The sequence below is a fragment of the Otolemur garnettii genome, unplaced genomic scaffold, assembly GCF_000181295.1.
Source record: "Otolemur garnettii isolate 467f Iridium unplaced genomic scaffold, OtoGar3 scaffold00006, whole genome shotgun sequence".
Lineage (NCBI taxonomy): Eukaryota > Metazoa > Chordata > Mammalia > Primates > Galagidae > Otolemur > Otolemur garnettii.
Genome location: NW_003852401.1, coordinates 12712913 through 12726520, shown reverse-complemented (window position 1 = coordinate 12726520; position 13608 = coordinate 12712913). Strand labels below are relative to the sequence as shown.

The 13608-nt window shown below is 36.9% G+C and overlaps 1 protein-coding gene across 1 annotated transcript in view; it reads right to left on the bottom strand.

Moving 5' to 3' along the window:
- Positions 1–13608, bottom strand: part of FREM1 (FRAS1 related extracellular matrix 1) — a 124628-nt gene continuing 111020 nt past the window's right edge. The window contains exons 30-36 of the mRNA XM_003782873.2: positions 13181–13419; positions 12487–12534; positions 12096–12260; positions 11769–11897; positions 11213–11328; positions 3752–3837; positions 1–960 (exon numbers count right to left, since the gene is read on the bottom strand). Of these exons, the coding sequence (XP_003782921.1) occupies positions 761–960; positions 3752–3837; positions 11213–11328; positions 11769–11897; positions 12096–12260; positions 12487–12534; positions 13181–13419 (983 nt within the window). The 3' untranslated portion in view covers positions 1–760. The remainder of the gene's footprint in view (positions 961–3751; positions 3838–11212; positions 11329–11768; positions 11898–12095; positions 12261–12486; positions 12535–13180; positions 13420–13608) is intronic.

Genomic DNA, 13608 nt, shown 5'->3' with positions numbered 1-13608 from the left:
TCCAAATGTCCTTGAAAAAATGCTGGTCAGTATGATAAACACAGATGAAAAGATGACTCTATAAGCCTGGGGGAAATCCAGTCATTAGCTTTGGAAGGGTACAATGCCAACATTCGTATTGGAAAAGGAGATGTTCCACGAGTACAGATGGGTAGATAGATCTGTGAAATACAGAATGTCCCTGAATTCTTATGGGAACTGGAGCTTTGCAGATCAGCCTCCACCTACAAGATTCTTCCATCCAAAGCCGTCCTTTTTCACTACAGAGAATTCTCTCTTTATGCACAGCTTTTCATCTCAGGTTTCACATTGAAAGGGCTCCCATGGGACAAAGTAGCCCTTTGCAGTTCCACTCTGGTGTAATGAGTGGGTAGTGTTAGCTCCACTCACACTGACATGGTAGGAACTCCTACAATGCAGATTTCAAAACGGACTCACTGGAGGTAAAGGGCCCAAAATATCCAAGGACCATGAAATTGGCACTGCCTGAGATTTGGAGTGGAGCAAGGGTGGAGATCTTCTGGAACAACCAAATCTCTCACCTCATAATACTGTAGGCACTTATCACGAAAGGTAGAGAGATGCAACAATTGTATCTCATCTCATAAGAAATACACATTTATCAATCTTTTTGGAACTATTAATCTGTGTTTCATTTTTGTTAAGTAGAATCACAAAGATGTACCCAGTCGTAACAATTCATTTTCTGTAAATAAATAGGTGATAAATCCCAGATGGGCACCTGTAGAGCCAGTTACATTTAGAGTTTTCTGGAGCACACGTAATTGTGAGGTTTGCCCTTCTTACAGTCCTTTGTTTGCCATTTCCCTCGTCTTTGAACCAAAACGCAATTCTTCCCAGGCTGTAAGTGCTGAGTGGGCCCTCTCTTCCCACTGGTGAAGGTGACAGGTTCCCCACTGATCCACTCCCAGTGGCCACCATGGACTTGGTCATTCAAACCTAACACAAACCAAAAGAATACGCCAAATGACCTTATTACATTTACACTTGGATATCACATGTAGTCTGTTGCTCTGAGCTCAGTTATCACATCTAGACAAAGGCCTGGGTTCTAAAATAAGGAATAGGAACCAGGAGTAAGATGCGAGTAAGGTGCTCAGAGAGTAAGGTGACTAGATGTCCCACTTTTGGCGGGACAGTCCCGATTTTTAACAATTTATCCTGTGTCCCACGGTGTTTTAAAAAAGTCCCGATTTTTGGAAAGAATGTATGACAAGCTAGGGAACAGTGGAAAAATGGGAAGGGAATATAAGTTTTTCAGCTGCTGAAAAGGTTAATGTAACTCCATTTGGAAATGAAGAGGTCAATGTAAACTCCATTTGGGAATGAAGAAGTTAATGTAACTTTATTTAGAAATGAAAAGGCTGGGTGGCACCTGTGGCTCAAAGGAGTAGGGCACCAGCCCCATATACCAGAGGTGGCGGGTTCAAACCCAGCCCTGGCCAAAACCTGCAAATAAAAAAAAAAAAGAAAGAAAGAAAGAAAGAAATGAAAAGGCTAATGTAAACTCCCTACTCCCCTCCTGGGCAAGGTATCAGAAGGAGACTGGCTCCCTCCCTTGCTTCTAGGCAAGGACAATTAGCTCAGAAGGAGCCAAACTGTCTGGAACAAACAAGTAGTCCTGTCCCGTCCTTCCCCACTCCCCCCCACCCCCGGCCACCCTAGAGTAAGGTGACCAGACGTCCCGCTTTTGGCGAGACAGTCCTGATTTTTTAACAATTTGTCCTGCGTCCTGTGGTATTTTTAAGAAGCCCTGATTTTTGGAAAGAATGCATGACAAGCTACAGAACATGGGAGAACAGGAAAGGAATATATGGTTTTCGGCTGCCATGTGGCTATTTCACCAGGATATGCGTTTTATGTTATTTTTGTTAATTTTATAATGTTAAACTTTAATAATAACAAATAATTGTTGAGAACTGATTATCGAGAACTGCTTATCAAAGTTTGCATTGTTGTCAGGCCCCACCCCCCAGCACCCCCTACCAAATGGTGTCTCACTTTACCACTGTTAAAATCTGGTCACCTTATCATAGAGTATAAGGCTTTGGGTTCCAGCAGATCCGAGTACAAATTCTAGCTCCACCACTTGCTAATTGAACATGTTTTGACAAGTTACTTATCTGAGTTTTAGTTTTCTCATCCAAGGAATGGGCATAAAAATAATACATCTGAGATGGTCTTAATGATTAAGTAATATATGTAAAGCTCTTGGGATGTAATACGTGTTGAATAAATATCAGTGATTAATATTTATCTTTCCTACCGTACACACAGAACTCCTATCACAGGCAAACATATTCTCATCTATTGTCCCTCTTCTTTATTATTTCAATGCCCTGGTTTTCATATTTGAAAGTAGCTTACTATGTATTATTTTCAGTCTGATGCTTAAGATGGATCAATCTGCTACAATCCAATAAAAAGCAGCTTTCCTCCACTTGCTTCTCTACTCCCACTGGCAATATTCACAAATTACACTTTATTCTTATAAAGCTTCTCTAACATTTTCTTAAAGAACCATCCCTCCCCCTCACTCCCTTTCTTAATGGAAATAAAAAAGAACAAAATGAGAAAAGAACCCCTTGCATGATCTGCATAGCATGATCTGACATCTCCCAAATCAAATTTGACCATGAAAAGTCCAAGTTACACAGCATATTCCTGTTGCCCAGATCATTCCCCATGAATCTTTCTTTGGGTAAAATTAAACAGAATACACTTGGTTAGAAATAGCCTATCTGCTTCCAGATTGCTCTTTTGAATTATTGATGAAGTGACTTATGCCTAAGTACTTCGTGAAAACAGAACTTTAACATCAGTTATTGTGGGTGTAGAGAAAACTTACTCTGAAGCCTTCACTCTTAATATTCTTAGATCATTTCAGAATTTAGAGAACCAGTGAGTACTATAGAAATTCTGAGAAGCCCAGAGTCTAGTATAGCTCATTCAAATGCAATGCTTCTAAGGAGAAGAAGTGAGAATACTGACTTTAATGCATTTGGAGAATTCTATTTCTAAAGTGACTTGAAAAGATTTGTTATTGTTAAAACTGTAGAAGCTATTCAAACATCAGAAACCAAGGAATAAAATTAAGATCACCTATAATTCTTGACTGGAGGTAAATCATTTTCTGGTACATATGTATATATATATATATACACCACATGCACATACATTTCTTTTTTTATTCTAAATTATTTCATACATCATATGGCTATGGACCCTGAATTTTTACTTAGCACCTTGCCACAATAGATTACCTTATATATTTTATAAATAAAATAATATGCATCCAACATGTATTTGTCAAATGAATTAATAAATAAACATAAGGTGTTTTTGTCATGTTTTTGTTATTTAGCGGGTTGCAAAAGCATTAAATATTAAATATTCCTCCATATGGCTATACTCTAATTTATTTAACTGTTCTCTAGTTATGGCTATTTCTAATTTTTTTTTACTTTTAGAAATATTCTTGTAATGAATTCTCTTGCCTCTCAATCTAACCACATCCCTAATTATCTCTTTGGGATAGATGTCTAAAACTAAAAGTATTATGGCAGAAGGTTTAAGATGAGATTTAAAAGATAGGTGGTTTTTTGACTAACCACCTAATCCTGTCCTGGTTATCAATCACAACCATTTGGTCCATGCAAGGGAGCAGTGAGTAGTGACGCCCAGTCATTTCATGTCCTGGCCTCCCTCCTCCCACAGCACAGATACTTGCCGATCCAAAAGGGCCTTCTCCCACTGATGTCCCAGAGCCATCGCATGTGCCTCCTGGAGAACACAGTGACAAGGCTGCCCCGGTATCTACATGCAAGCAAAGGAGAATGAGCACGTCAGAGACAAGGAGTTAACATTTCCACTGGTAAATAATAAACTGTGTAACGGAAAAAATAAGCTTGAAATACAATGAAGTGTGTATGTAAGAACTTTCTAAGAGTTTGAATACACTATTTGGACTTTTATGAGTGTCTGCCAGGAGAGGGGAGGCAACAGCATGGAGATGATCTTTCATTATGGCATCTGGGCTTTAAAGCACAGATTAATAGGTTTTAAATATTCTTTTTGGAAAATGAGCAATTCCCTACTTATTAAGATGAATTATGTAATGCCAAAATCCTCTTCTTCTCATAATAAGTTTGTTTCTGGCAATTATCTAGCTAATTCGATCAGTAAGGAAACCCAAACTAACTACTCAGGTAAAATGACTTGAGGTCTAAATTTGGAGTTTGGTTTGTTTAGTAAAAGTTGCCCAATAATTACAACCCTTTTATTATAATCAGAGCATAGCCACAGTATCAAAATTTCACATACGGTATAGAAATTAAAGTACCTATTATAAAAATAAATAAAAAATTTCCCATAACTTAGAATTTCCTCTGAATTTTTATTACAACTATGTAAATTATTCCTAGAAGCAAAAATATTTGATTGTGCCTAATTCCCTAGCAGTGCTTATTAAAAGCTCTTTAAAAATGCTTTAAATAAAAATCCAATAGATATTTTTCTTTTTTTCTTTAAAAACGAAGTTCCAAACAAAAGACAAATATACATGGTATATACATATAACTTCACATTGTACCCCATAAATATATACAATTATTATTTGTCCATTAAAAATTAAATTAAATTTTTAAAAAGAAATAATTTTAAAATGTTTTTAAAAATTAAACAAGAAATAAAATCATGCTGATTTTCTTGCCTGGTTAATATCCACTGATACGAGAAAAAGTAAGAAACAGAATTAGCAATGCTTGAATAAAGTTAGACAACTGTTGGACTGAATTCTATTTATTTTGTCTATGTCTTTTCAAAATCCAAATTTATTTCTGTACTTTTCCAGACCACATATGGTGAATGTAATTTGTTTCATAATGATTTTCCCCACTAATACCAGTACTTGCTGTTCTACAGTGCAAAGGTGTCTTCAGTGCAAAGGTTTCACTGATTATAATAAAAGGGTCGTAATTATTGGGTTACTTTTAACATACCAGCTCCAAATTTAGACCTCAAGTAATTTTATATGAATAGTTAGTTTGAGTTTCCTTACTGATTAAATTAACTAGATAATTGCAAAGACCTCCAGAGATATGGGAGGCTTTTAGCCCCTCTGCTGAATGGCCTCAGATTGCAGCATGTGGGTTTTATGACTTGGCTCTGACCTTGTTACTTGTTTACTATCCCCCTTTGTCTGACAAGTACAGCAGATATGATGGGACATCTCCCCATCACATACAATATGATCATTTTACTGCATTGTGGGCTTAGAACACAGAGTATCAAACTTGTGTTCAGGGCAGAGGAAGGGCTGGAGCAACTCTCTCAATCACATGGAATATGGGACCGAGCATGGGAATCCAGGGTTCTACTCTTTGCTCTGTCCTTTAATTCCCTTACTGAATTCCCTAATTCCCTTACTGAACTAAATCCCTCACTAATGTTCCCTAATTTTGCAGTCTTAATTTCATTATTAGGAAATAATAGATTTTATTCAAGGTTATTAGACATCCTTGCTTATATCTGTAGCTTGAGGATTCTTGAAACCATCTTTAAAATTAACTTTGTAAAATTCATTTTTATCTGGTCAAATACAATATCAGTTTTCTTTTTGACTCTCCAAAAAGCAAGAAGTCCTAAAAGATTGAGATGGGAAAAATAGCTGTGTTTCAAGTAGGTAAAGTTTTTAGTTATTCACAAAAGAAATGGTTGAGTATTTGTATGTTGATTATTTTATAAAAATATTTTTTATGCTTACATCCATATAAATATGATGGATATTATCTGTATTGATATGTACATATGGATATAAAAATAAAATACAGAGGCACATGTACATAAATAAGAATGTTTTATAGATAGAATTAAAAATAGAAAACTTAATTTTTTTAGTTATGGAAATAAATATTTCTTTGAAAGTTTTTGATTAGGTTTAGGTATACTTCAGGGAATTCAGGCCAGCAGGGGTTCCAGACACTTCTGTGGGACAACAAAGTGGTTTCATAGATAATGATCTATAATAATACAATTACCAAAGTTACAATGACTGCCTTAGGAAGGGAGCAGATGAGATTACTGGATGTAAATTCAAGAAATGCCTAATCTAGGAGTCTAGCTCCTTTGAGTTAGAAAATAAAACACCAATAGGGAGGGAAGACAACTGGAGATAAAAATTGAGCTGTGTTAGTGATCTGATTAAAGGAAAAGGATAAAGTAAAATTTGGCATCCTTATTGAAACATGGGTGCTGTAAATGACCCACTGTGAAGGACCTTCAGGTACATACACCAGTAGGAAAGCCTGAGGAAACATAGAATTGAATAATGGTCCCTAAGACAAAAACATTCTAACATGTACTAATTCTAATTATAGAATCTAAAATCATCTTCTAAAATATTTCATGGGAAGGTAAATTTACAGGTTATAAAGTGCTAAACTGTGAATTTTTGCATCACAGAAGGAATTGACCATGCCCAGAGGAATCCCCATTTTTAAACCAATGGGATTAGAGAAGAACACAAAATGAAAGAGAAAAAGAATGAATGAAGAAAAGCAGAGAAGCCCAAAGGATGAATGAAAGTTTGCTGAATGGGCGGGGAAGACTTGGGTTCAGAGGAAAATGATACTGGGGAGGTAGCCTTGCCACCCAAAGATGTTCTGCCTGGAACGACTGATCTAGAGGAAATCTTTTGCTTTACTTCTAATTTGCTTTTACAATTTGTTGCCAGACTTTTTTTCTAAATACTTATAACCACTCTTCTTGTCTTTTTGAAGTAAAACGTGCATTGAAGTATCACAGAAATATAATCAGATATTCTTTCAACTAACATTTAAAATTAGAAGCTTTTTATGCTATTTTAAAATTTTCTCACTGTATATACTTTCTTCGCATCTCTTACACACCTTGAAATGCCATCAAAAAATGATATTTGATAAGATATTTCAACTCGTGCCAATATGGATAATAGGTAATTTATAATTGGAAATAATTTATGTTACTGATAAATCATTAGTTGCTTTCTAAAATATGGCAGAAAAATTCTAGTTGTTCTGAGAGACTTTTCATTTGTATATCTAAAAAGGCAGAATTTTTATAGCATAAAACAATTTTCTCAGACCAGAATTTATCAAAGTAATTTTAACAAAGTAGTTCTGAACCATGTTTGATCTCTTTGATAAAATCACTTTTGACTTAATAGGGAAGGTAGAAAATTTTCAGGTATTGCAATAGACTTTGTAATGGCTTATTTCAGAACAAAATCTCTTTCTAGTTATAGTAGTTCTAAATACCAATTATGTTTTCATATATGCAAACAACAAATATTGCTTGCAGAATATTATTACATTTAAGTCCAGAGAACTTCTTAATTGAACTTAAAGAAATCAACTTAATGAAAGCTACATCTTGTTAAATTTAACAACTTTCATATTCTTAGTAGAACTTTGTGGTAAGGAGATTTTTGGACGGAATTGCCAGGACCGTTTGACAATTTTGCTGATGTAAAATGCAGCATTGAGGACTTGCCATAGAGGACAGCTGGATCTGGAGAGTCATGGTGTCTATTTCCCTGAAGCTCATTGTCAAAGGAGGAGCGACTGGGAGTAGGGCTAATACTGGAGGGTTAAAATGTGGTATAGTCTAGAGAGCTATAGCACAGTAGTGCTGATAAATATTTTTTAAATGAATGAATCTAAAATCTCAGAACTTTCTGTGCTTTAGGTTTGTCTAAACCTAATGATTCAAATCATAATGCCTTAAGGTGTTTTTAGTGAGAGATACAAAATTCTTAGCACATAATTTTGAAAACCTACTTTAGGTTAGCCTAACACAAAGTTGATATAGACAAGCTTGTCAATACGCTTGTGAGGAGAAATCGCTTACACTTCAGAGCTGCTTTGGAGAGTATGTGAAAAATTAAATCCTATCGCTTTCATTTATTTGCTTGTATGACTACGAGCGAATGATTTTACTTCCTCGAACTTCTTTTTAATATATAAACTATAGATAATAATAGCAGCAGTGAGAGAATTAAAAAAGTTAATACACATGCAACAATTTCATTAACTGTGAATATAAAATTAAGGACACATGTTGGGCTAATATAAAATGGTCAGGGATGAAAGTGCAAAAACAGATGCAGATGAAATCTTACAAGTACATGAGGAAGTAGCTAGGTTTTTAATACATTGGGGCCTTCAGTTTTTTAATGGGATGATTAAATTGTACAATATTAATAGATATGTTAGAACTTTTCTATAACTGATCTTGCGACTCACCATTCAAATCCAACTGCAATTAGTTGGATCAATCAATTTTTTAAAAAAAAATAGGAGATTGGTATAGGGTTGGCTCCACGAGGACATCAATTACCATAAGTTGTCATTATTTTATAAAAAGTGACTTTTGACACTAAAAAGCTGGAAGATCATATTTCAGAATAAAGGATAGTTTTTCTATAAGGACATTTGGCAACTTTACACCACCACCTATGGCTGGATGGAAAGATCTCTCTCAACATACATCATTCTTATTTTTCTCATTAAGACATTAGGAACCAGTGAAGACTTCACTATAGATCAGCATAATTACCCGCAAGCCCTCCAAGAACCACTGGAAGATGAGCAACAAGGCTTCTTCCAAACCTGAAGTTGAGAAGTTCTCTTCATCTACATTTTACCCAACAAATCCCAGCAACAATTTAATCTGGGTCACCTTCAGTGGAGCATACCTGCTCTTGCCCTGATTTTTGTCAGTAGAGAAACCATAACATGCTCCCTTTCATAGCACGTTGCAATCTTCTCCTTGCTGGTTCAGACAGCTTTTGATCTACCTCGAAGCTCTTTCTTCAAGGACAAAAGACCAACACCACTACTTTCACCAGGGCTTTCAATGCATTAAGACAAGCTTGAAATAAAAGTAGGGCATCTGGTTATTTTTGTGAAAGAATGTCTCATTTGTTCTTTAACACCTATCACTGTGGGAATATATGTATTTAAACAATGATTACTTTGAAGTTGTTTTATATTTTAACTTATTTGACACCGCCAACTTAATCAATAAAAAAACATGAAAGCCACTGATTACTCACAGTGTCTCTGGTCAGTTAGGATATCAAATACACCAGTGAAGAAAGAGGGGATTTAACCTGTTTTCAACATACTTTAAAACATTTTATTAGCTTTAAAAAAATCTAAGTATACTTTAAAATGAATAGATTTTTAAATACTCATTTTGATGAGTTGCGACAATTGTATATAAACATACCACCAGAATAAGGCATAGAACATTTCTAGAGTCTAGAACATTACCTCTTGCTATTTTTGAGTCATCCCACAATCCTATCAGATATAATGTTTTTTAATTTCTAGCACCATAGATTAGATTTTCCTGTTCATACAAGTGAAATCATATAATATGAGGTTGGACAACTAAGTTCTTGAGCTTATCCTAGAAAAAGTGCTACATAGCTCATTGCTAAACATTTTACAGTCACCTTCGAAGCACTCCCTGTGGCCATCTGGTGACTGTAGTGATATTTAACAACAAGGCATGTAGCACCTTTTCTAGGATGAGTTCACGAACTGTATTTTCTTGTGTAGGGCTGCTTTCTCTCTACATTCTGTTTTTGTTTTATCCACAATTTATCCATATTCTTAGAGGTTTCAGTACTTCACTCCATATCACTGCTTCTAAAATAATTTATTTAAAATAAATCCCAACTGGTCAGGCATATTGGCTCAGGCCTGTAATCCTGGGAAGCCAAGGCAGGTGGATCACCTGAGCTCAGGAGTTCAAGACCAGCCTAAGCAAGAGTGAGACCCCCATCTCTACTAAAAATAGGAAAATAAACTAGCCAGGTATTGTGGCAGGCACCTGTACTCCCAGGTATTTGGGAGGCTGAGGCAGGAGGATCATTTAAGCCCAAGAGTTTGAGGTTCCTATGAGCTATGACATCATGGCACTCTACCCGGGGTGACAGAGACTCTGTCTCAAAACAAACAAACAAACAAACAAACAAACCCAAACTTTTTCCCATGTTGATTAAAAATATACCAATAACAAATAACCCAAAGTTACTATGAAATTATTTTGTATAAATTTCTTTAATATGTATTTTTACTTTGGTCAAATACCTAGGAGTAGAACTGTTAAGTCATGAGATAAAGGTACGTAACTTGGTAAGAGACTGCTAGACAGTTCTACAAAGTTGTACCATTTTACAAATCCACCAAGATAATTCTGGTCACTAATATTTGGTATGATCAACTTTATGACATTAATTATTCTAGTAGGAGTGAAGTGGTATTTCATTGTGGTTTAAATTTTTCATTTAGCCATTAAGTATAGAGCACCTTTCATTCACTTACTGGCCAATTAATCATACATATCCTCTTGTGACCACTGCACTTCATTTGCTATTGTTTGAGCTGTCTTTTTGCTATCGACTTGTAGGAGTTTATTGTATTTGTTGAATTCCATAGCTTCCGAAGAAATGTAATTTTGATAATAGCTTTTCCTGAAGGTGGTTGGTTCTTTTATTGTCTTAATGGTGTCTTTAGATGAGCATAATTTTAAAATTTGATGAAGTATAAGATCTGATCAATATTAACTATTACTCTCAACTTCTAGCCATGGGGCATATTAGCCTGTATGGTTTGGATAATATCCAGGTTGGCAAAAAAGGAGCATCAGAGAGGCACAGATACATTTTTAATGTCCTCTGGACTAGATACACCTGTTGCCTTTATCTGACTACAAGTCATCTTTCATTGACTGTTCTGTTACCCAACCAGCCCTTGTCTAACTTGTCTAATTTTATAATCAGCAAAGCCTCTTGCTGAGGCTATACTATATATTTTCAAATCAGTGGGCAAGATTGCTATCCCATATCAGAACCCCTGCAATGCAGCTGATTTAGAACAGCTCATTCTATAGAGACAAATAAATAAATAAATGCAGCAATGGCACAATTTTAAGAGAAAGAAGCAAAGTCAAATACATTGTCAAGGTCAGTCACAAATCCATTCTGAACTACAGCACTCCCTCCAGGTTCTTAAAACAAAGCCAGGCAGATATTAGACACTCGAAGCTTGTTGAATGAGTGAAGCAGCCCTACAGTCCCATGAGAAAATAGAAAAGTAGTGGGAAAGAAAACATCTATGAAATGAGAAAAAGAGTGCCTTACTGTTCCCAGCAAGCTCGGGCAGCCGTGTTCCAAGTGCCTTTCTGCTCTGTGATCAGAATGTGACAGTGGCCTGAGTGCTGGTGCCACCCAGTTGGGCAGGATTTGTCTTCCATGTCCTAAAAAACAGTTGTTATGTTTTCATCATTATGCTTTTTACAATCTAGAGTCTGCTGTCTACATAAGGAACTCTATGAGTCTCCTCACTTGGACACAGTAGCTTTGTGACCCCCCCACAAAGGGGGTCAACTCTAATCCCAGTTCTTCACCAGAGATGTGCAATGGCCTCCTACAAACAACACTACCCATCAGCAATGCTTCAATTCCACACTTTTTACATTCCTGTAATCAAAACAATGAGTAAATATCCTCTTAAATTATTTAATGAACATATTTGGTGATAAAAAGACATACTTTGGGCCATTTTTCCCTCTTGGCCCTCAAGCTGTAACAAGGACAGGCAGCTGTAGCAGCAGCTTAGCCACACCCCAGGCCAGTCCCTCTTCATTACAGAGCACACTACGGGGAAAGGGGCTTGGCTGCTCACCCTGTCTCCCACCTTGGTTTGGGGGCTCCAGGCTTTCCAGGAAATCCCATTGCATTGATAAAGTTTTTGGGTGCTTTCTTCTAAATGGAAGAGCCCTTTTAATTCCAGAGTGCAGTTCTTTGCAAATGAGGGCAGTGGGTCCTGTGGGAAGGAAAGGCAATTTATAATTGACTTAATTTGATCACACACTCAGCCTCCTTTGGGTCTTCATTTGTTGTTAAGTATTTGTGTTGAGTAAACGATCCCCATGCTTAGGGGCTATTTTGTAAATTAAGTGTGCTTATGGCCCAGCAAACAGCCTGTGGTCAGGTGAATGGGAAGGAAAGAAGATTTCCATACCTGTCTGGGCAAGTGTGAGTCAGTTGTGGATTCCACCTTATCTGCCTGAAGCGGCTCTGCCACTCCGGCTGCCTTCCGTGGTGGACTAAAGATGGATACGTTGGCATTCCCTGTGTGAGTTGGGGAACTCTCCTCCTCTAGTTGAAGGGAAACCACTCCATGATACTTCAGGAAACCACCACCGACCATAAGGAAAAAACATACATCAAGATTCCAAACAGAAAAAGACTGTTCTAAAAATTCAGGAATCTGATCATAGCAAAAAGATACAAGAGGGTTTTTTTTTCCCTCCAATTTGTGGCAAGTTTTAAGAGAAATATATAAGATATGAAATAATAGTTTCACTAAATATTTTGTGCCCATAATATAAGGAATTTAGCAGTTCTCTTACCTTATAAATGATGTCTGTTTGATTTCTATAAACAGAGGATGGATGAACCTGAAATCAACAGAGAATAACATATGAACAGAATTGGCTGGAGTAATAATGAGCAATATCCTCTCAGTAAGATATTGTTAATGTTTGAAAAATTTTAAAACGTATTATAAACACATTAAGACTTGCCATGCCCAAACATTGGAATTTCAAAAAATCACTAGGCTTCATCACAATCTATGATTATTGTGTTGATTTACATGTAAACAGTCCCAGTTAAGGAGAAAATATATCTTTATTTGTTTGGCACATCCAAACACACACACCCCTTGTGAGAGTGTGCCTGGTTAGAATGCTGTGCTAATAAGGTCAAAGTCATGGCTTCCACACCTCAGTGGTTCACTTCATCTCACTCTGTTTCAGGGCCACTGGTCATTACCTCTCTGTCTCTATCACCGAAGGAATCAAAGCAGTAATCACATGGATGAATCACTGTATCTCACCCCAGTTAGTACAACTAATGAAGCAGGGAAGCCCAGTGATCTTTGTATACAAAAGGCACTGCATAAGTGTGTGAGGAACTCACTCAGTATGAAAATCAAAACAGCTTCTTCAATGTTTCAGAATACTTATCAATATTTTTTTTGTTTTTTTGTTAATGTACTCCTGTTAATGTACTCATGGACTCCTGGAAGGGCCCCATCCTTACCAGTTTGCCATTCCCGTGGGGCCTAAGCTTCCTTGGAGAAAGGACTGTAGAATCAAAGCCCCGTGGCGTATCCCCCCTGGTGACCGCCAGCCACTTGGAAGATGGACGAGGTCTTCTTTCCAGATGAAAAGAACCAGAAGTGGTGGGTGAGGAAGCCCCTGGGGGTGGTGGGCGCCAAATGCCCTTCTCCCCTGTGTTGTTCTTGCTTTGGTTGACGGGGTATGAAGGATGGCACGGTCCTGGAGGCATGCAAGATGGCAGGCGGTCAGTTCATTTACACAAACAGATAAGGGACCACATTGACACAGCTCCTGGAGCAGCTTGTCATTAAACTTAGATGGATGATTTTCCCACCAGATGTTGCTTTTTTGCCATTTGCCAGAAACTCCTTTATCCTTCATCCGTTTCCATCCAGGAAAGCTGTGCCT